This window comes from Anoplopoma fimbria, chromosome 24, assembly GCF_027596085.1.
Source record: "Anoplopoma fimbria isolate UVic2021 breed Golden Eagle Sablefish chromosome 24, Afim_UVic_2022, whole genome shotgun sequence".
Taxonomy (NCBI): Eukaryota; Metazoa; Chordata; class Actinopteri; order Perciformes; family Anoplopomatidae; genus Anoplopoma; species Anoplopoma fimbria.
The window spans coordinates 50,387-74,042 of NC_072472.1; the positions used below are offsets into that span (position 1 = coordinate 50,387).

At 42.6% G+C, this 23,656-nt stretch overlaps 3 protein-coding genes across 4 annotated transcripts; all 3 read right to left on the reverse strand.

The window, feature by feature from the left end:
* Nucleotides 1-2,002: 2,002 nt before the first annotated feature.
* Nucleotides 2,003-6,534, reverse strand: LOC129113442 (deoxycytidine kinase 2-like). Its single transcript, XM_054625727.1, has 7 exons — nucleotides 6,513-6,534; nucleotides 5,320-5,403; nucleotides 5,086-5,195; nucleotides 3,850-3,997; nucleotides 3,046-3,161; nucleotides 2,476-2,575; nucleotides 2,003-2,381 (listed from the first exon to the last, which is right to left on the reverse strand). The coding sequence occupies exons 1-7, from the start codon at nucleotides 6,516-6,518 to the stop codon at nucleotides 2,355-2,357; spliced, it is 591 nt and encodes a 196-aa protein (XP_054481702.1). The 5' UTR covers nucleotides 6,519-6,534; the 3' UTR covers nucleotides 2,003-2,354.
* A 3,386-nt stretch (nucleotides 6,535-9,920) lies between these two features.
* On the reverse strand, nucleotides 9,921-13,009 carry pfdn1 (prefoldin subunit 1). Its single transcript, XM_054625729.1, has 4 exons — nucleotides 12,902-13,009; nucleotides 11,185-11,351; nucleotides 10,660-10,744; nucleotides 9,921-10,094 (listed from the first exon to the last, which is right to left on the reverse strand). Exons 1-4 carry the CDS (start codon nucleotides 12,932-12,934, stop codon nucleotides 10,011-10,013), a joined length of 369 nt encoding a protein of 122 aa, XP_054481704.1. The 5' UTR covers nucleotides 12,935-13,009; the 3' UTR covers nucleotides 9,921-10,010.
* A 975-nt stretch (nucleotides 13,010-13,984) lies between these two features.
* ttc1 (tetratricopeptide repeat domain 1) lies at nucleotides 13,985-20,798 on the reverse strand. Of its 2 annotated transcripts, none has more exons than XM_054625726.1 (9): nucleotides 20,700-20,798; nucleotides 18,663-18,773; nucleotides 17,967-18,632; nucleotides 16,697-16,757; nucleotides 16,474-16,586; nucleotides 15,847-15,883; nucleotides 15,618-15,766; nucleotides 14,509-14,563; nucleotides 13,985-14,395 (listed from the first exon to the last, which is right to left on the reverse strand). In XM_054625726.1, exons 2-9 carry the CDS (start codon nucleotides 18,762-18,764, stop codon nucleotides 14,259-14,261), a joined length of 1,320 nt encoding a protein of 439 aa, XP_054481701.1. In that variant the 5' UTR covers nucleotides 18,765-18,773; nucleotides 20,700-20,798; the 3' UTR covers nucleotides 13,985-14,258. The 2 variants fall into 2 exon arrangements, 1 of the variants encoding a protein (XP_054481701.1); XR_008532392.1 differs by having other exon boundaries at nucleotides 14,368-14,395; nucleotides 15,618-15,726.
* Between the last annotated feature and the right edge of the window lie 2,858 nt (nucleotides 20,799-23,656).

A 23,656-nucleotide genomic window follows, 5' to 3' on the forward strand; every position in this document is an offset into this window, starting at 1 on the left:
TCCTCCTAACTGCTCCAAACCTCCTCCTAACTGTTCCAGACCTCCTATGAACTGTTCCAGACCTCCTCCTAACTGTTCCAGACCTCCTCTGAACTATCTCATGGTCTACTCTTCTCTCAGTGATGGTACATAAAGTCAACAGGAAAGCTCAGCAGTGGTTTCATAGTGAACTCTAAAAATGTGAAATATTTGAATGGAGTCTGGTGACAGTTCTTAAAGGATTAATGCAGCTCAGTACAAAGAATGAAAAGAACCAGAGAGAATGTACTTACAGTTTGACGGACGACTGGAGGGCTGGACAGACAGACAGGTGGACAGACAGACAGGTGGACTGACGGACAGGTGGACCAGTGGATGGCTTTAAGAGGAAAAGAAAAGTCAGTACCAACTCTCTCTCTCTGTCTCTCTCTCTGTCTCTCTCTCTCTATCTATCTGTCTCTCTCTCTGGTGAATGGTCCACAGACATTGAACATCACTGACTCCATCTCTTTCTTTTGTTCTTGGCTTAACAATCATTTGTTTCTCCGTTAATGGTTGAGCGTAGTCTCTCTCTCTCTCTCTCTCTCTCTATGGAAGACATTCAGCCTGATTTTGAAGATCAATGAGTTGATAATCAATAACTCTAAATCTAGACAGCTGTAATAAGATGGGGTGATATAAACATGATATAATTATCTGTTTACTCTCTCAAACCTCCTCCTGACCTTTCTAAACTCTCATGGTCTTCATCCCGCTGAGCTTCATCTCTCTTTGTTTTCGTTTCCTCGATCCTCGCCGAGTTCTTCTCTTCTGGAATTCATCCGACAACAAACATCTCAGCAGGTAGAACGTCAGACAGACAGACAGACAGACAGACAGATAGATAGAGAGACAAATATATATATATATATATATATATATATATATATATATATATATATATATATATATATATATATATATATATGTAAATAATAACACCACAGACAGGTAGAACATCCTCATCATGGTACTACAGAGAACGACATGATACTGTTCTTAAAGAACCCTGGTTCCTCTTCGTGTTCATGAGTGGAGACTGATGAGTGCAAATTAATTCAAAGTATTTCAGTTAGTACTTACTACGTACTGAGCACATTGAGATTTGTGTGTGTTAGTGAGTCAGTACATGATTTATTTACCTGCTGCAGGTGAGACATTCATAGACCATGTGACACATGAGGTCAAAGGTCAGCTGCTGAGTCATGTCCTGTCACTCATTGAACCTCTTTTCTCCTCGTTTGGTGGTTCTCATGTTCTCAGCTGAGGAATATGGATTACTTGGGTTGTTGCCGACATCTGGTGAAAATGTCATGTCAATAGCACCTTTAGAAATATATTTACTGAGAAAAATGGTGACGTGTTCTATACTTATTTTACCCGCTGTATATATATATATAGAAATGGATATAGTGTGAGTGTTTTTTTAAGTCTCACTGAAACACAAAATCTGATTTAAGAGGAAAAGAAAAAGGAGTATCTTATCTTAACAGACAAATGTAGTTTTGTGTCACTGATGTTTCTTTGGTTCCTGTTTTCATGTTGATCAATATGAACTTCACGTTTCAGCGGCGCCACCTGTTGGTTGTTATCAATAAAACGTAGAATCACTGTTCATTTAGGTCCCGGTTCCCCCTAAACCTTAAACCATAACTCAGGACTGGTCTGAGGTCACCTGGCTCCAGTGAGCAAGACTGGGACTGAAGGGTTGAATGGGACGGATCACGTTACCGTGACGTCATATCACGGGATGTACAGTTTATTTCAGGTTCTTCACTTCCTGATTTAAAAAGGTTCTTTCCTCACAAAATGAGAGTGAAGTGAAATAATCTCATCTCTAATCTTAATCCAGTCATTTACTGGTTTAAATTAAAACATCTTCAAAGTGTTTTTATCTTCCATCTTCAACTTCATGTTTCTCACTGACTAAATATAAACAAATAAAGTCTTCAGTTTAAAAAAACAACACACAGTCAGTGGGAGTTTCTTTATTCCAGCATAGAAAAGCGCCGTGAGTTCCTGAACGCATCGTGTTCACTGAGACCTCACTGTTCAGACAAACAAGTATTTTTACAGGTTTTACCTCAGAGTAGAGACTGAAGTATAAATGTCAAAGTACTTCAAGTAAATACATGAAGCACACACACACACACACACACACACACACACACACACACACACACACACACACACACACACACACACACACACAGTAAAAAGAGTACAGCTCTGCAGCTAAACTTGGAGTTCTGCGTTACGAACGGAACCATAACTCATCCAGACAAAGTTAAATATTCAGTCAGAGGAACGTTGACAGAGTGAAACCGGGTGAAGGTCTACAGCGACGTGAGGAACTCTCGGACCTGCAGGAGGAAACAGACTCCAGATCAGATCAGAGGGAACAGTAGAACTCAGTAGAACTCAGTAGAACTCAGTAGAACTCAGATGAACATGAACCTTGTCCATCATGGCTTCCCGTTTGATGCGATCGTTCTTGAAGTCGTCCTTGACATCCAGAACGAGAACAGGAAGTTCATTCAGGTACTGAAAGTCCAACCTGAACAAACACAGACCCTGAACGCACCGCTGATAAAAGCTACAGTTTGGTTGAAATCAAAGTACACACACACACACACAGACACAGAGGCACACACACACACAGACACACACACAGACACAGACACACACACACACAGACACAGACACAGACACACACACACAGACACACAGACACACACACACACAGACACACAGACACACAGACACACACACACAGACACACAGCACACACAGACACACACACACACACACACACACACACACACACACACACACACACACACACACACACACAGGCACAGGCACACACAGACACACACACACACACACACACACAGACACACAGGCACACACAGACACACAGGCACACACAGACACAGACACACAGGCACACACAGACACACACACACACACACACACACACACACACACACACACACACACACACACACACACACACACACACACCTGAGGTTCCTGTTCAGCAGCCAGGCTTCATGTTTAGAGTGAAGTTGTTCGAGATACTCCAGAGGAATCCCCTGTTCCTCCTCTCTGCCTCGATGGAGCAGACGCTGCATACAGCGCTGGAACGTACAGAGAGAGAGAGGAACATGAACGCAGCGCTGGAACGTACAGAGAGAGAGAGGAACATGAACGCCTCAGAGTTATCTTTGATCAGGATCTGTCCTTTAACTCTTATATAAAACAGATCTCAAGGACAGCCTTTATTCATTTACGTAACATTGCGAAAATCAGTCAAATCCTGTCTCAAAGCAGAAAAACTAGTTCATGCATTTGTTACCTCTAGACTAGATTACTGTAACTCCTTATTATCAGGCTGCTCTAATAGGTCTCTTAAATCTCTACAGTTGATCCAGAATGCTGCAGCACGTGTTCTAACAAAAACTAAGCAAAGAGATCATATTACTCCAGTATTAGCTTCTCTGCACTGGCTCCCTGTTAAATCAAGAATAGAATTTAAAATTATTTTACTCACCTACAAAGCTCTAACTGGCCAGGCACCGTCTTATCTTAAGGAACTTATAGTTCCATATTACCCAACTAGAGAGCTGCGCTCCATCAATGCAGGGTTACTTGTGGTTCCTAGAGGAGATAAAAGTAGGATGGGAGCCAGAGCCTTCAGTTATCAGGCTCCTCTTCTGTGGAACCAGGTCTATAGTTAGGACTGGTTCAGGTTTATAGTTAGGACTGGTTCAGGTCTATAGTTAGGACTGGTTCAGGTCTATAGTTATGACAACCCCTAACCATTACCTGTGGCTGAGCTCTCAGGTAGATGATGGCGTCAAGGGCGATGTCGGGTTCAAACTGGTTCAGTAACCAGGTGTGATAGTCCTGATAAACGCTCCACTCTGTCTCCGTCAGGTTACCACACTCAAACAGGTTGGACGCAAACACGTACCTGTACACACAGAACACACAGAACACACAGAACACACAGAACACACAGTACACCGGGTTACTACTGGACACTCTGCTGCCTGAATGTTACGCAAACAATAATAGATTCTGAAGACCCTTCTCATTATTTACAGTTTACACAACACGCACATCACATTTTTAAACACTGTCTCAGGTGTGTCTATAGTCACCTGTCTCAGGTGTGTGTATATAGTCATCTGTCTCAGGTGTGTGTATATAGTCACCTGTCTCAGGTGTGTGTATATAGTCACCTGTCTCAGGTGTGTGTGTATAGTCACCTGTCTCAGGTGTGTGTATATAGTCACCTGTCTCAGGTGTGTGTATATAGTCACCTGTCTCAGGTGTGTGTATATAGTCACCTGTCTCAGGTGTGTGTATATAGTCACCTGTCTCAGGTGTGTGTGTCACCTGTCTGTATAGTCACCTGTCTCAGGTGTGTGTGTATAGTCACCTGTCTCAGGTGTGTGTATATAGTCACCTGTCTCAGGTGTGTGTGTATAGTCACCTGTCTCAGGTGTGTGTATATAGTCACCTGTCTCAGGTGTCACCTGTCTGTGTATAGTCACCTGTCTCAGGTGTGTGTATATAGTCACCTGTCTCAGGTGTGTATATAGTCACCTGTCTCAGGTGTGTGTATATAGTCACCTGTCTCAGGTGTGTGTATATAGTCACCTGTCCCAGGTGTGTGTATATAGTCACCTGTGTGTATATAGTCACCTGTCCCAGGTGTGTGTATATAGTCACCTGTCCCAGGTGTGTGTATATAGTCACCTGTCTCAGGTGTGTGTATATAGTCACCTGTCCCAGGTGTGTGTATATAGTCACCTGTCCCAGGTGTGTGTATATAGTCACCTGTCTCAGGTGTGTGTATATAGTCACCTGTCCCAGGTGTGTGTATATAGTCACCTGTCCCAGGTGTGTGTATATAGTCACCTGTCCCAGGTGTGTGTATATAGTCACCTGTCTCAGGTGTGTGTATATAGTCACCTGTCCCAGGTGTGTGTATATAGTCACCTGTCCCAGGTGTGTGTATATAGTCACCTGTCCCAGGTGTGTGTGTATAGTTACCTGCTTGAGTAGACAGAGCGTTCATAGAACTGGACGGGGTTTTCAACCTGCTGAAGTTTGACTGGCGGAGACTGAAGCTGAGATCGAACTCTGCTGAGACACACATAACTCTGACAGACAGACATAAAGAGACAGACAGAGACAGACAGACAGACAGACAGGTAAATGTTTGTGAAACTGCTTTACCTGCTGCTTATCTTCAGCACATGAGTAGGCGGGGTCTAAAGTAGTTACCTGGAAGGTGTAGGACCAGCGGCTTGGTTTATCATATAACATCTGAAGCAGGTTTCCTCCACTCTTCTGAGAGGAACTCAACTCCTGCAAACACACATACACACAGGTAAACACACATACACAGGTATACACAGGTTAACACACATACACAGGTAAACACACATACATACACAGGTAAACACACATACACACAGGTAAACACACATACACACAGGTAAACACACATACACAGGTATACACAGGTAAACACACATACACACAGGTAAACACACATACACAGGTATACACAGGTAAACACACATTCACACAGGTATACACAGGTAAACACACATACACACATGTATACACAGGTAAACACACATACACAGGTATACACAGGTAAACACACATACACAGGTATACACAGGTAAACACACATACACACAGGTATACACACATACACAGGTAAACACACATTCACACAGGTATACACAGGTAAACACACATACACACAGGTAAACACACATACACAGGTAAACACACATACACACAGGTATACACAGGTAAACACACATACACAGGTAAACACACATTCACACAGGTATACACAGGTAAACACACAAACACACAGGTAAACACACATACACACAGGTATACACACATACACAGGTAAACACACATACACACAGGTAAACACACAGGTATACACACATACACAGGTAAACACACATTCACACAGGTATACACAGGTAAACACACATACACACAGGTAAACACACATACACAGGTAAACACACATACACACAGGTATACACAGGTAAACACACATACACACAGGTATACACACATACACAGGTAAACACACATTCACACAGGTAAACACACATACACAGGTAAACACACATACACAGGTAAACACACATACACACAGGTATACACAGGTAAACACACATACACAGGTAAACACACATACACAGGTAAACACACATACACACAGGTATACACACATACACAGGTAAACACACATACACAGGTAAACACACATACACACAGGTATACACAGGTAAACACACATACACAGGTAAACACACATACACAGGTAAACACACATACACACAGGTATAAATGTTACACCCTGAAAAGGGGAGAAATCAATAAAGGTGCTCGGACACGATGCTTTCTCTGTGGCAGCTTCATTGAGAATGAGGCATTACTGTCATTCTGGACGTTGCACCATTTCCCGATGGGTTCAGGAATCACCTCCCAGTCCTCTGACTCCCCCTGAAGGAGACGCACGAAGGTGGACTTCCCTGCAGCTGAGAGACAGACAGGCAGAGAGACAGACAGACAGAGAGACAGGCAGACAGACAGACAGACAGACAAAGACACAGGCAGAGAGACAGACAGACAAAGAGACAGACAGGCAGAGAGACAGACAGACAGGCAGAGAGACAGGCAGACAGAGAGAGAGACAGACAGTAAGGCAGCAATAATATATGTATCTTATAGTATTATATAATATATGAAGTATTGTTACAGATTTAAGTATCTTATAGTATTATATAATATATGAAGTATTGTTATAGATTTAAGTATCTTATAGTATTATATAATATATGAAGTATTGTTACAGATTTAAGTATCTTATAGTATTATATATGAAGTATTGTTACAGATTTAAGTATCTTATAGTATGATATAATATATGAAGTATTGTTATAGATTTAAATATCAACCACCTGAAGCTCAACATCAGCAAGACCAAGGAGCTTGTGGTGGACTACCAGAGCAACAGAAGCTGTTTTCATTCAGGGAGGGGGGGGTGGAGAGGGTTGAGTCCTACAAGCACCTTGGGGTGCAGATCAACAATAAACTGGACTGGACACACAACACTGCCCTCTACAGGAAAGGACAGACAGGCTGTTCTTCCTGAGGAGGCTGAGGTCCTTCAATGTGTGCAATAAACTGCTCAAGGCATTCTACCAGTCTGTGGTAGCCAGCGTCATCTTCTTCTCTTCTTCTACCAGTCTGTGGTAGCCAGCGCCCTCTTCTTCTACCAGTCTGTGGTAGCCTCTTCTTCTACCAGTCTGTGGTAGCCAGCGCCCTCTTCTTCTACCAGTCTGTGGTAACCAGTGCCCTCTTCTTCTACCAGTCAGTGGTAACCAGTGCCCTCTTCTTCTACCAGTCTGTGGTAGCCAGCGCCCTCTTCTTCTACTAGTCTGTGGTAACCAGTGCCCCTTCTTCTTCTTCTCTTCTTCTACCAGTCTGTGGTAGCCAGTGCCCTCTTCTTCTACCAGTCTGTGGTAGCCAGTGCCCTCTTCTTCTACCAGTCTGTGGTAACCAGTGCCCTCTTCTTCTACCAGTCTGTGGTAACCAGTGCCCTCTTCTTCTACCAGTCTGTGGTAGCCAGTGCCCTCTTCTTCTACCAGTCTGCCCTCTTCTTCTACCAGTGGTAACCAGTGCCCTCTTCTTCTACCAGTCTTCTTCTACCAGTCTGTGGTAGCCAGTGCCCTTCTTCTTCTACCAGTCTGTGGTAGCCAGTGCCCTCTTCTTCTACCAGTCTGTGGTAGCCAGTGCCCTCTTCTTCTACCAGTCTGTGGTAGCCAGTGCCCTCTTCTTCTACCAGTCTGTGGTAGCCAGTGCCCTCTTCTTCTACCAGTCTGTGGTAGCCAGTGCCCTCTTCTTCTACCAGTCTGTGGTTCTTCTCTTCTTCTACCAGTCTGTGGTAACCAGTGCCCTCTTCTTCTACCAGTCTGTGGTAGCCAGTGCCCTCTTCTTCTACCAGTCTGTGGTAGCCAGTGCCCTCTTCTTCTACCAGTCTGTGGTAACCAGTGCCCTCTTCTTCTACCAGTCTGTGGTAACCAGTGCCCTCTTCTTCTACCAGTCTGTGGTAGCCAGTGCCCTCTTCTTCTACCAGTCTGTGGTAGCCAGTGCCCTCTTCTTCTACCAGTCTGTGGTAGCCAGTGCCCTCTTCTTCTACCAGTCTGTGGTAACCAGTGCCCTCTTCTTCTACCAGTCTGTGGTAGCCAGTGCCCTCTTCTTCTACCAGTCTGTGGTAGCCAGTGCCCTCTTCTTCTACCAGTCTGTGGTAGCCAGTGCCCTCTTCTTCTCTTCTTCTACCAGTCTGTGGTAGCCAGTGCCCTCTTCTTCTACCAGTCTGTGGTAGCCAGTGCCCTCTTCTTCGCTGTGGTGTGCTGGGGTGGTGGCATCAGGACTGGAGATGCCAACAAACTCAACAAGCTGGTGAGGAGAGCCAGCTCTGTGGTGGTCTGGAGCTGGACAGTCTGGAGTCAGTGGGTGAGAGGAGGATGAAGGTCACACTCAGAGCCATCCTGGACAATCCCTCTCACCCTCTCCATGAGGAACTGTGGCAGCTGGGCAGCTCTTTCAGCCATCGGCTGATTCTGCCAAAGAGCAGGACGGAGCTTCAGACTAATTTGTGCCCACTGCCATCAGACTGTACAACAACAGCAGAGACCACAGTCTGTCATCATGCTGACCAGCCCCCCATGTGGATATACTGTACATTTTTTATTTGTATTCTTATTTTTTATTTTATTCTATTTTTATTTTATTGTATAATATGTGTATTTATTATCTGTTTCTGTGTAGTTGAGCTGCTGCAACACTTGAATTTCCCCCATGGGGATCAATAAAGGAATATAATAATAATATAATGAAGTATTGTTACAGATTTAAGTATCTTATAGTATAATATCCTTCAGAGACTTCATCCTTCAGAGGCTGCATCCTTCAGAGGCTTCATTTGTAGACCGTTTCAAAGACTCACTAATGCAGCCTTCTTTTCCCAGATTCTGAGGATACAACTGATGGATCCTTCACGGCCCAACATATCCAACATATGCAATATATGCAATATAACCAACATATGCAACATATCCCAAGATTCATTGCGTGCCGGCGAAGTTGATATATTTTTTTAATGACATGGAATAAGTACGCACATGCGCAGAACGGACCGGGTTCTGACAGATCCTCTACCAGTGTACATCCCTAGTCTCTCAGGACCCATAACCACTAAAACCCGTAGAAACACACGGCGCACTGCGGGAACCTCCGTGCTATCCTCCATGTTCTATACTCTGACCTTTGACCCCGTGTCCCTTTAGAAAGCTAAAGAAGCTAACCTGTGCTAACCTCACTGCTGCTTTTAATGTGTATTCCATTTCGCTCAGATGAGTCCTCTTCATCGCTCTCTGCACCTCAAACTCTTGACCACTGAACACTAGCTGCACTCCTGTCTCCTCCCTCCTGTTTCCTGTCTCCTCTCCTCCCTCCTGTTTCCTCTCCTCCCTCCTGTTTCCTGTCTCCTCTCCTCCCTCCTGTCTCCTCCCTCCCGTTTCCTGTCTCCTCTCCTCCCTCCCGTTTCCTCTCTCCTCTCCTCCCTCCTGTCTCCTCCCTCCTGTTTCCTGTCTCCTCTCCTCCCTCCTGTTTCCTCTCCTCCCTCCTGTCTCCTCTCCTCCCTCCTGTTTCCTCTCTCCTTCCGTGGTGATCAAATGTATTGATCCAAAACCTTAAACCAATAAAGAGGTCTCACTCTGATCACGTTCTCAGGTAAAATAAAGAAGTCTCACTCTGTAGTAATAAAACCCAGAAACAGACCGGTTCAACATTTTAATAGGAACAACTAGAAGACATTTACTGACATGAGCACATGTGTGTTATTGATGAAGTATCTTATTGATTTTTTATTACTGAGCTCTTCTGGAGAGCAGCATCTCTCTGATGTTGTCTTCAGCTTCTTTTACGCTGCGTTCAAGGTACACCTTCTTTTGCTGAAAAAAACCCCAAAAAAAACAGTCAGACCACTGACATCACAGGACAAAGAAACACTGACGACACTTAGTGACCTCATGTATTTAACGTGTATCTCAGCGTGTATTTATCATGTATCTCAGCGTGTATTTATCATGTATCTCAGCGTGTATTTATCATGTATCTCAGCGTGTATTTATCATGTATCTCAGCGTGTATTTATCATGTATCTCACCATGGATTTATCGTGTATTTATCATGTATCTCAGCGTGTATTTATCATGTATCTCAGCGTGTATTTATCATGTATCTCACCATGTATTTATCGTGGATTTATCATGTATCTCAGCGTGTATTTATCATGTATCTCAGCGTGTATTTATCATGTATCTCACCGTGTATTTATCGTGTATTTATCGTGTATCTCAGCGTGTATTCAGCGTGTATTCAGCGTGTATTTATCGTATATCTCAGCGTGTATTTATCATGTATCTCAGCGTGTATTTATCGTGTATCTCAGTGTGTATTCAGCGTGTATTCATCGTGTATTTATCGTGTATCTCAGTGTGTATAAAGTATCAGTACCTCGAGCTCTTTGATCTTCTCGTCAGCTGTTTTCTGTTTGTCCGTCAGCTGGTTGTTGATTTCCTCTTTGGACTGAAGGATGAACCTGAAACACAGATCAGCTGCAGATGAAAACCTCTAAAATAAGGTTCACTTCAATGTTGACATTAAACTGAAAGATTGTTTTTGATCAAAATATAGAAAATCTTTGTATGCTTGTAGATTTCAGTCTGCCAAAGATGACGTTGTGAATAAGACACACCACTCTGTGTGAAATCTAGATATCGGCTGTGGCGCAGTGGAGAGCAGGGTAGTTCTCCAATCAGAGGATTGGCGGTTCGATACCCGGCACTTTTCCATCGGTGTGGACTGGACTGAATGTTAGAGTCTGATGGGCAGCTGGCACCTTGCATGGTAGCCCTGTCGTCAGTGTGTGAATGATATGGAATATAAGCTTTGAGATACTGATTGTTTGGCCTAGCATCTTTAACTGATGTGTGTCACCTGTCCAGGTGAGCTAAGAGCCTGCTGGTTCTGGAGACTCACATGCGTCCGACTCCCTCGTAGAGTCGCGTGTTGTCCGACAGCGTAGCGATCTCAGCGTGAGTTAGCTTAGCATGTTTCTGGACCCGAGTCAGCTGATCGATCTGCAGGTCGGCCAACTTCACCTTCTGCTGCGTGTCGATCATCTTCACCTGCAGCTCAGAGAAGGCCTACAAGAGAGAGGCATCACTCTGATGAAAAACACCTGAACAACCTTCACCTGCAGCTCAGAGAAGGTCTACAAGAGAGAGGCATCACTCTGATGAAAAACACCTGAACAACCTTCACCTGCAGCTCAGAGAAGGTCTACAAGAGAGAGGCATCACTCTGATGAAAAACACCTGAACAACCTTCACCTGCAGCTCAGAGAAGGTCTACAAGAGAGAGGCATCACTCTGATGACAACTTCGAATGTATTCCAGGATGTTATTAATATTTTAGGGTGATGACATCCTAAAATATGACGACCTAGCTCAATTAAACCTCAATCGACTTTGAATGTCTGCGTTGGTTGAAACAGAAGCGTTGTACTCTTTATGAAACACAACAGGTGAAAGGATTAATGTTGAACATGTATTTACTGTAGTATTGCTGTATGCTAATATGAACCTTTAATGCTGAACACATACACATATATACACATATATACATACATACATACATATACGTATATGTATATATATATACACATATATACATATATAAACATATACGTATCTGTATATATATATCACACATATACATATCGAAAATCGAGATATATACATATATCAGGATATCATATTTTGCCCATATCGTGCACATACATATACATACATATACGTATATGTATATATATATACACATATATACATATATAAACATATACGTATCTCACACAATGTTATATATATATTTATATATATACACATATATACATACATATATACATGTTGATACATATATATACACATACATATATATACACGAGATATATACATCGCCATATATATATATATATATATATATATATATACATATATATATATATACACGTATATACATATATACATATATATATACATATACATGTATATACATATACATGTATATATATATACATATACATACATATATATATATACATATATATATATATATATATATATATATATATATACATATATGTATATATATATACATATATATGTATATATACATATACACATATATATACATATACATGTATATAGATATATATATATATATATATACATATATATACATATATATATATATATACATATATATATATATATATATATATACATATATATGTATATATACATATATATATATATATATATATATATATATATATATATATATATATATATATATATATATATATATATATATATATATATATATATATATATATATATATATATATATATATATGTGTATATATATATACACATATATATATATATATACATATATAAATATATACACATATATATGTATATACACATGCTAGCTGCGGTGCTAGCTGCGGTGCTAGCTGCAGCGTTGCTAACAGACCGGTAGGTAAACGGTGTGTCGTGGGTTCGATCCCCGGGCTCGTGGGTGAACACAGAGCACGTGAGCAGGTCACAGTATCAGGTAGCTCACGAGCTGTTCCTCGTTCATAGTCACCTCCTAATAAAGAGTTATCTCATCTCATCTCATCTCATCTTACCTTCTTCAGCTCCAGGTCTATGGGCGCCGCCATCTTCTCCAGCGCTGAACGGTAGACACACTGCGCATGTGCGAGAGTGTTAGCTTCCGTTTCTTTTTCTTCTTCTTCTCGTTTTACGGAAGTTGTCATCCAGCCTATCGGTGCATTACCGCCACCTTCTGTTTACCCAGCAAGCTACAATTCATATATAAAAACATTATATATTCATATATATATTTATATACATATATGTATATATATAAAAACATTATATATTCATATATATATTTATATACATATATGTATATATATAAAAACATTATATATATGTATATATAAAGACATTATATATACACATATGTATATTTATATACATGTGTATACATATAAAAACATATATATATTTATATACATATATGTATATATATAAAAACATTATATATTCATATATACAAAAACATTATATATATATATTTAAATACATATATGTATATATAAAAACATTATATATACACATATGTATATTTATATACATATATGTATATATATAAAAACATATATATATATATAAAAACATATATGTATATTTATATACATATATATATATATATAAAAACATTATATATATATACATATATGTATATAAATATATATGTATATATAAAAACATTATATATACATAAATGTATATATATATTTAAATACTTATATGTCTATATAAAAACATTATATATACACATATGTATATTTATATACATATATGTATATATATAAAACATTATATATATATATTTATATACATACATGTATATATAAAACCATTATGTATATACATATTTATTTACATATATGTATATATAAAAACATTTTATATACATATATAAAAACATATATACATATATATATTTATATACATATATGTATATATATAAAAACATATATACATAGATATTCATATATAAGAACATGTATATTTAAATACATATATGTGTATATATACACATATATATGTACATATACATATATATGTGTACATATACATATATATGTGTATATATACATATATATCCAATAATTTCACTGTTTACCAAAATAAAAGCCTTTCATTCCTCTTTTATTCATTGTTTGGTATAAGTTTGACATTTGTTTTTAAACCTGCTTCCTGATTTGATGTCGCCATGACTACCGAGGCCATGACCGGAATCAAACAAACTTTATTTAAACAGTTTTCTAATGATCTTTATTATTGAGTCAGGATCCTGCAGGAATGACGCCACAATGTTTCCAGTGATCTGATTGGTCCTCTGCAGTGCGGTAATCATGGATACCAGAGAATAACCGGTGGGTCTCTGTGAGGTCATCCCTGTCCTGGATGATGTCATCTGTTGTTGTTGTTGGGGTTCTGGATGAAGTTGATGGAGTAGGAGCCGGAGTCGGCGTCCTGGTTCACCTGGAAGTTGTTGGTGGAAAGTCCAAACGGTCTCAGGACCAGGTTCCCCAGGTCCTTCAGCTTACCTGCAGCAGGGGTCAGAGGTCAGGGGTCAGAGGTCAGGACTTTCTTATTGATGATTTAATGAAACATGAAGTGGACTGTTCCTCAACGTGGTGTGTTCAAGTGCAGTACGTACTCATCATCTCCTCCTTCAACTTCTCATTTCTCTCCTGAATCTGCTGAGGCAACCTCTGAGAGACAGACAGGTAGAGACAGACAGACAGGTAGGGACAGACAGGTAGGTAGGGACAGACAGACAGGTAGGGACAGACAGGTAAAGACAGACAGGTAAAGACAGACAGGTAGGGACAGACAGGTAGGGACAGACAGGTAGGTAGGGACAGACAGGTAGGTAGGGACAGACAGGTAGGGACAGACAGGTAAAGACAGACAGGTAGCGACAGACAGGTAGAGACAGACAGGTAGGGACAGACAGACAGGTAGGTAGGGACAGACAGGTAGGGACAGACAGGTGGCGACAGACAGGTGGCGACAGACAGGTAGGGACAGACAGACAGGTAGGGACAGACAGACAGGTAGAGACAGACAGACAGACAGACAGGTAGGTAGGGACAGACAGGTAGGGACAGACAGACAGGTAGTGACAGACAGGTAGGGACAGACAGGTAGCGACAGACAGGTAGGGACAGACAGACAGGTGGACAGAAGAGAGAGACAGGTTACATGTTGTTCATCACTGATTGAAAGTAACTAAGGGTTAGAAGTACTTCAGTACTCTTGTGTTAGTACTTTCTACTCTGATACTTTTATTTATGAGTAGATGAAATATAATAAAACCACCAAACAGGAAAATGAAATACTTTTACTGGAGTAAAAGATCTTAAAGTATCATTGACTCCACCCTGCAGAACCCACTGGGTCGGGTCAGTGGACTCACCATGCAGGCCCGTCTGGTTCTGGTCTGGGTCGGGTCAGTGGACTCACCATGCAGGCCCGTCTGGTTCTGGTCTGGGTCAGGTCAGTGAACTCACCATGCAGGCCTGTCTGGTTCTGGTTCTGGTCTGGGTCGGGTCAGTGAACTCACCATGCAGGCCCGTCTGGTTCTGGTCTGGGTCAGGTCAGTGAACTCACCATGCAGGCCTGTCTGGTTCTGGTTCTGGTCTGGGTCGGGTCAGTGAACTCACCATGCAGGCCCGTCTGGTTCTGGTTCTGGTCTGGGTCGGGTCAGTGAACTCACCATGCAGGCCTGTCTGGTTCTGGTCTGGGTCGGGTCAGTGAACTCACCATGCAGGCCTGTCTGGCACTGGTCTGGGTCGGGTCCAGGTCCAGAACCTTCTTGTAGTCCTCCAGAGCCTCGTCCAGCTTCTCCGTCTGCTCGTAAAGCTCCGCCCTCCTTAGCAACGCCCGCACATATTCTGGATTCAGCTCTATCGCTACAGCAACGCATCAACCAATCAATGAAGAGATCAATCAATGACCTGCTGTACAGGTGAAGAGTGATGTCATCACTCACCTCTGGAGCAGTCCGAGATCGCCTTATCCTTCAGATCCTGACAGAGAGACACAGACTCTGTTAGCATCTGTGTTAGCATGCTGTTAGCCTCTGTGGTAGCAGGCTGTTGGCTTCTGTGTTAGCATGCTGTTAGCATCTTGTTATTGTGTTGTTGGCCAGTGTTGATAGCCTAACATGTAGCATGTTGTTAGCATGCTGTTAGCATCTTCTTAGCATATTGTTATTGTGTTGTTGGCCAGTGTTGATAGCCTAACATGTAGCATGTTGTTAGCATGCTGTTAGCATGTTGTAGCATGTTGTTAGCATGCTGTTAGCATCTTCTTAGCATATTGTTATTGTGTTGTTGGCCAGTGTTGATAGCCTAACATGTAGCATGTTGTTAGCATGCTGTTAGCATCTTCTTAGCATGTTGTAGCATGTTGTTAGCATGCTGTTAGCATCTTCTTAGCATCTTGTTATTGTGTTGTTGGCCAGTGTTGATAGCCTAACATGTAGCATGTTGTTAGCATGTTGTTAGCATGTTGTTAGCATGTTGTTAGCATGTTGTTAGCATGCTGTTAGCATGTTGTTAGCATGTTGTTAGCATGTTGTTAGCGTGCTGTTAGCGTGCTGTTAGCGTGTAGGTACCAGGTGCAGTCTTGCAGCAGCTCTGTTGGAGAACAGCACGGCTCTCTCTCGGCTGAAACAAACGGGACATAGAACCAAGGCGTCGGTGTAGCTCAGCTCGGCGTCCAGCCAGTCTGCAGAGAGATGTGTTAGAACCGGTTAGAACCGGTTAGAACTGGTTAGAACCGGTTAGAACCGGTTTGAACTGGTTTGTGAAGGACAAGGTGACGATGATGTCACTCACCTCCAGCTTTAAACTGGCTGTTGCCTTTTTCCTTCAAGGTCAAACTTTGCTGCCGTCGACTCTGAAAGAAAAAAGAAGGTTTTAATATCTGTCCTTAGACCCTCACCTCCTCTGTCCTTAGACCCTCACCTCCTCTGTCCTTACACCCTCACCTCCTCTGTCCTTAGACCCTCACCTCCTCTGTCCTTCACCTCACCTCCTCTGTCCTTAGACCCTCACCTCCTCTGTCCTTAGACCCTCACCTCCTCTGTCCTTACACCCTCACCTCCTCTGTCCTTAGACCCTCACCTCCTCTGTCCTTAGACCCTCACCTCCTCTGTCCTTACACCCTCACCTCCTCTGTCCTTAGACCCTCACCTCCTCTGTCCTTAGACCCTCACCTCCTCTGTCCTTAGACCCTCACCTCCTCTGTCCTTAGACCCTCACCTCCTCTGTCCTTAGACCCTCACCTCCTCTGTCCTTAGACCCTCACCTCCTCTGTCCTTAGACCCTCACCCTCACCTCCTCTGTCCTTAGACCCTCACCTCCTCTGTCCTTAGACCCTCACATCCTCTGTCCTTAGACCCTCACCTCCTCTGTCCTTAGACCCTCACATCCTCTGTCCTTAGACCCTCACATCCTCTGTCCTTAGACCCTCACCTCCTCTGTCCTTAGACCCTCACATCCTCTGTCCTTAGACCCTCACATCCTCTGTCCTTACACCCTCACATCCTCTGTCCTTAGACCCTCACATCCTCTGTCCTTAGACCCTCACATCCTCTGTCCTTAGACCCTCACATCCTCTGTCCTTAGACCCTCACCTCCTCTGTCCTTACACATCCCTGTCACCCTCACCTCCTCTGTCCTTAGACCCTCACCTCCTCTGTCCTTACACCCTCACCTCCTCTGTCCTTAGACCCTCACCTCCTCTGTCACCCTCATCCTCTGTCCTTACACCCTCACATCCTCTGTCCTTACACCCTCACATCCTCTGTCCTTAAACCCTCACATCCTCTGTCCTTAAACCCTCACCTCCTCTGTCCTTAAACCCTCACCTCCTCTGTCCTTACACCCTCACATCCTCTGTCCTTAAACCCTCACCTCCTCTGTCCTTAGACCCTCACCTCCTCTGTCCTTAAACCCTCACCTCCTCTGTCCTTAGACCCTCACCTCCTCTGTCCTTACACCCTCACCTCCTCTGTCCTTAGACCCTCACCTCCTCTGTCCTTACACCCTCACCTCCTCTGTCCTTACACCCTCACCTCCTCTGTTAGGGTTAAACAGGATTCACCTCTTTCTCCTCCTCTGTCAGCTCCTTCTCCACTTCCTTCAAGTAGTCATCGTCAAACTCCACCTCCTGGCTGTTCTCCTCCTTTATCTCTGGATCTGAATCCTCCCGCAGCCTGTCGCCCTGCTCCTCCTCCTCCCGCAGCCTGTCGCCCTGCTCCTCCTCCTCCCGCAGCCTGTCGCCCTGCTCCTCCTCCTCCCGCAGCCTGTCGCCCTGCTCCTCCTCCTCCCGCAGCCTGTCGCCCTGCTCCTCCTCCCGCAGCCTGTCGCCCTGCTCCTCCTCCTCCTCCCGCAGCCTGTCGCCCTGCTCCTCCTCCTCCCGCAGCCTGTCGCCCTGCTCCTCCTCCTCCCGCAGCCTGTCGCCCTGCTCCTCCTCCTCCCGCAGCCTGTCGCCCTGCTCCTCCTCCCGCAGCCTGTCGCCCTGCTCCTCCTCCTCCCGCAGCCTGTCGCCCTGCTCCTCCTCCTCCCGCAGCCTGTCGCCCTGCTCCTCCTCCTCCCGCAGCCTGTCGCCCTGCTCCTCCTCCTCCCGCAGCCTGTCGCCCTGCTCCTCCTGCTGTCTTCTCCCTCCTCCCTCTCTCTCTGTGTCGTCTCTTCTGTCAGTCAGTCCGTCAGTTTTAAAGTCAAAGTCCTGTTGGGTGTGCTCCTCCTCCTCCTCCTCCTCCTCCTCCTCCTCCTCCTCCTCCTCCTCCTCCTCCTCCACTCTTCGGCCTGGAGGCTCCAGGGTCTCTTGGCAGTCGTAGAAGTTCTCCTCCTGCTCCTTCTCCTCCTGTTCTCGGGGTTTTCCAGCCCCTTGGCTGCTCATGTTGAAGCTCTGATACACAAAGTGATTTATTAGTTATTGTGTGAATGTTATGTTCCTTTAAAGAACCCAACAGTTTGTTTTGTTCCTTTATAGAACCATTTAAAGAACCCAACAGTTTGTTTTGTTCCTTTATAGAACCATTTAAAGAACCCAACAGTTTGTTTTGTTCCTTTATAGAACCATTTAAAGAACCCAACAGTTTGTTTTGTTCCTTTATAGAACCATTTAAAGAACCCAACAGTTTGTTTTGTTCCTTTAAAGAACCCAACAGTTTGTTTTGTTCCTTTAAAAAACCCTTTAAAGAACCCAACAGTTTGTTTGGTTCCTTTAAAGAACCCTTTAAAGAACCTTTAAAGAACCCAACAGTTTGTTTTCTTCCTTTAAAGAACCATTTAAAGAACCCAACAGTTTGTTTTGTTCCATTAAAGAACCATTTAAAGAACCCAACATTTGTTTTGTTGCTTTAAAGAACCCAACAGTTTGTTTTGTTCCTTTAAAGAACCATTTAAAGAACCCAACAGTTTGTTTTGTTCCTTTAAAGAACCCTTTAAAGAACCCAACAGTTTGTTTTGTTGCTTTAAAGAACCCAACAGTTTATTTTGTTCCTTTAAAGAACCCAACAGTTTGTTTTCTTCCTTTAAAGAACCCAACAGTTTGTTTTGTTCCATTAAAGAACCATTTAAAGAACCCAACAGTTTGTTTTCTTCCTTTAAAGAACCCTTTAAAGAACCCAACAGTTTGTTTTGTTGCTTTAAATAACCCAACAGTTTGTTTTGTTCCTTTATAGAACCCAACAGTTTGTTTGGTTCCTTTAAATAACCCTTTATAGAACCCTTTAAAGAACCCTTTATACAACACAACAGTTTGTTTTCTTCCTTTAAATAACCATACAAAGAACCCTCTATAGAACCCTTGAAAGAACCCTTTAAAGAACCATTTAAAGAACCCTTTATACAACCCTTTAAAGAACCCTTTATAGAACCATTTAAAGAACCCAACAGTTTGTTCCTTTAAAGAACCCTTTATAGAACCCTTTAAAGAACCCAACAGTTTATTTTGTTCCTTTAAAGAACCCTTTAAAGAACCCTTTATAGAACCCAACAGTTTGTTTTGTTCCTTTAAAGAACCATATAAAGAACCCTCTATAGAACCCTTTAAAGAACCATTTAAAGAACCATTTAAAGAACCCAACAGTTTGTTTTGTTCCTTTAAAGAACCCTTTATAGAACCATTTATAGAACCCAAGTTTGTTTTGTTCCTTTAAAGAACCATATAAAGAACCCTCTATAGAACCCTTTAAATAACCATTTATAGAACCCTTTAAAGAACCATTTATAGAACCCTTTAAAGAACCCAACAGTTTGTTCCTTTAAAGAACCCTTTATAGAACCCTTTAAAGAACCCAACAGTTTGTTTTGTTCCTTTAAAGAACCATATAAAGAACCCTCTATAGAACCCTTTAAAGAACCATTTATAGAACCATTCATAGAACCATTTATAGAACCATATAAAGAACCCTCTATAGAACCCTTTAAAGAACCCAACAGTTTGTTCCTTTAAAGAACCCAACAGTTTGTTCCTTTAAAGAACCCTTTATAGAACCCTTTAAAGAACCCAACCGTTTGTTTTGTTCCTTTAAAGAACCATATAAAGAACCATTCATAGAACCATTCATAGTTTGTTTGGTTCCTCTGTGACGAAGCTAATGAACAGCTAAGCTAACTGCTAACAGGTAGCTAACAGCTAACAGGTAGCTAACTGCTAACAGCTAACAGGTAGCTAACTGCTAACAGCTAAGCTAACAGGTAGCTAACAGCTAAGCTAACAGACAGCTCCGGGCTGTGGTGATGTTGTCAGCCGTCTGCTACGTCACAGGTCGGTGTGACGTCATCAGTGTGGCGGTTAAGGAGATTAGCATAGAAACATGTACTTTACCTGCTGCTAACACCGGTTAGCCTGCCTGCCGCTAGCCCGTCCGACCGCACTGCGCATGTGCGACTCTCAGCAGAGACGAGCAGAGAGCGAGATGGTTCCGTCCTGAACTTCCTGCTTCGGCTCCGTCACACACACGTGTTTATGTTGTCTTATGTTGAGTTTATGTTGTCACACACGTGTTTATGTTGTCATTGACTTTATGTTGAGTTTATGTTGTCATTGACTTTATGTTGAGTTTATGTTGTCATTGACTTTATGTTGTCATTGACTTTATGTTGAGTTTATGTTGAGTTTATGTTGTCATTGACCTTTAATGACGTTTAACCGTCTCTGGATGCAGTCTGAGCTATGTCATCATATTTATAATGTGATGACGTATATGGACATCATATTCATAATGTGATGACGTATATGGACATCATATTCATAATGTGAAGACGTATATGGACATCATATTCATAATGTGAAGACGTATATGGACATCATATTCATAATGTGATGACGTATATGGACATCATATTCATAATGTGAAGACGTATATGGACATCATATTCATAATGTGAAGACGTATATGGACATCATATTCATAATGTGATGACGTATATGGACATCATATTCATAATGTGATGACGTATATGGACATCATATTCATAATGTGAAGACGTATATGGACATCATATTCATAATGTGAAGACGTATATGGTCATCATATTTATAATGTGAAGACGTATATGGACATCATATTTATAATGTGATGACGTATATGGTCATCATATTCATAATGTGATGACGTATATGGACATCATATTTATAATGTGATGACGTATATGGACATCATATTTATAATGTGATGACGTATATGGACATCATATTTATAATATTCATAATGTGATGACGTATATGGACATCATATTTATAATGTGATGACGTATATGGTCATCATATTTATAATATTTATAATGTGATGACGTATATGGACATCATATTCGTATATGGACATATACAGACATCATATTTATAATATTTATAATGTGATGACGTATATGGACATCATATTCATAATGTGATGACGTATATGGACATCATATTCATAATGTGATGACGTATATGGACATCATATTTATAATGTGAAGACGTATATGGACATCATATTCATAATGTGAAGACGTATATGGACATCATATTCATAATGTGATGACGTATATGGACATCATATTCATAATGTGATGACGTATATGGTCATCATATTTATAATGTGTGAGATAAACATTCACTACAGACCATTCCACAGTTTTTAACATTATAAATATGTCCCTGTGTTTCATAAATGTGTTTATCAATAAAACTAATCAAACCTTCTGTTTCCATCTCATCTCAACAGTTATCAGCACCGACTCTCCATCAGAGGGAGTACCGGGAGTGTGACGTCATGGTGTTAATGGAGACATCAGAGGGAGTACCGGGAGTGTGACGTCATGGTGTTAATGGAGACATCAGAGGGAGTACCGGGAGTGTGACGTCATGGGAGTGTGACGTCATGGTGTTAATGGAGACATCAGAGGGAGTACGTCATGGTGTTAATGGAGACATGTGACGTCATGGTGTTAATGGAGACATCAGAGGGAGTACCGGGAGTGTGACGTCATGGTGTTAATGGAGACATGGAGACATCATGGTGTTAATGGAGACATCAGAGGGAGTACCGGGAGTGTGACGTCATGGTGTTAATGGAGACATCAGAGGGAGTACCGGGAGTGTGACGTCATGGTGTTAATGGAGACATCAGAGGGAGTACCGGGAGTGTGACGTCATGGTGTTAATGGAGACATCAGAGGGAGTACCGGGAGTGTGACGTCATGGTGTTAATGGAGACATCAGAGGGAGTACCGGGAGTGTGACGTCATGGTGTTAATGGAGACATGGCTCACGGAGCTGACTCCGGACACCAACGCTGCACTGGACGGGTTCCACATCATCCGGGCAGACAGGACGACAGAGAGGGTAAGAGGAAGGGAGGAGGTCTGGCAGTGTTTGTTAATGATAGATGGTGTAACTCAGTGTTTGTTAATGATAGATGGTGTAACTCAGTGTTTGTTAATGATAGATGGTGTAACTCAGTGTTTGTTAATGATAGATGGTGTAACTCAGTGTTTGTTAATGATAGATGGTGTAACTCAGTGTTTGTTAATGATAGATGGTGTAACTCTGTGTTTGTGAATGATAACAACAGCAAACCCTGGATCAATCCGGATATAAAGACCCTCCTCAAGGAGAAGAAGAGGGTTTTTAGATCAGGAAACAAGGAGGAGCTGAGGACTGTGCAGAGGGAGCTGAGGAGGAAGATCAGGGAAGGGAAAAATGTCTACAGGACGAAGATGGAGGATCAGCTGCAGCAGAACAACATCAGCGGAGTCTGGAAGAGCCTCAAGGCCATGTCTGGCCACAAGGGGCCCAACCAGCAGCCTGTGGGGGACCAACAGTGGGTGAATGATCTGAACTCATTCTTTAACAGATTTGATCAGCCACCCACCCCTCCCCCCACCCAGACCTCCCTGCCGCTGCAGCCCCCATCGTCTGCACCCCCTGTGGATTACCCCCCTCTTCTTCCTTCTCCTCCACCCCCTTTTCCACAACACTCGGCTCCCCTCCACACTCCTCAAACACTGCACTCCTCCAACACCCCACCCCCACCCAACAACCTACAGCACACAGCCCCCTTCCCCCAACTTGTCCCTCTCAATTAACCAGGTGAGAAAAGAACTGAAGAGAATAAAGGTGAGAAAAGCCACGGGTCCGGACGGCATCAGCTCAAGGCTCCTCAGATCCTGCGCAGACCAGCTGTGCAGGATAGTGGAGCACGTCTTTAACTTGAGCTTGAAGCTGGGGAGGGTACCACAGCTATGGAAGACGTCCTGCGTGGTACCAGTCCCAAAGACCCCGGGGGCCAAGGACTTCAG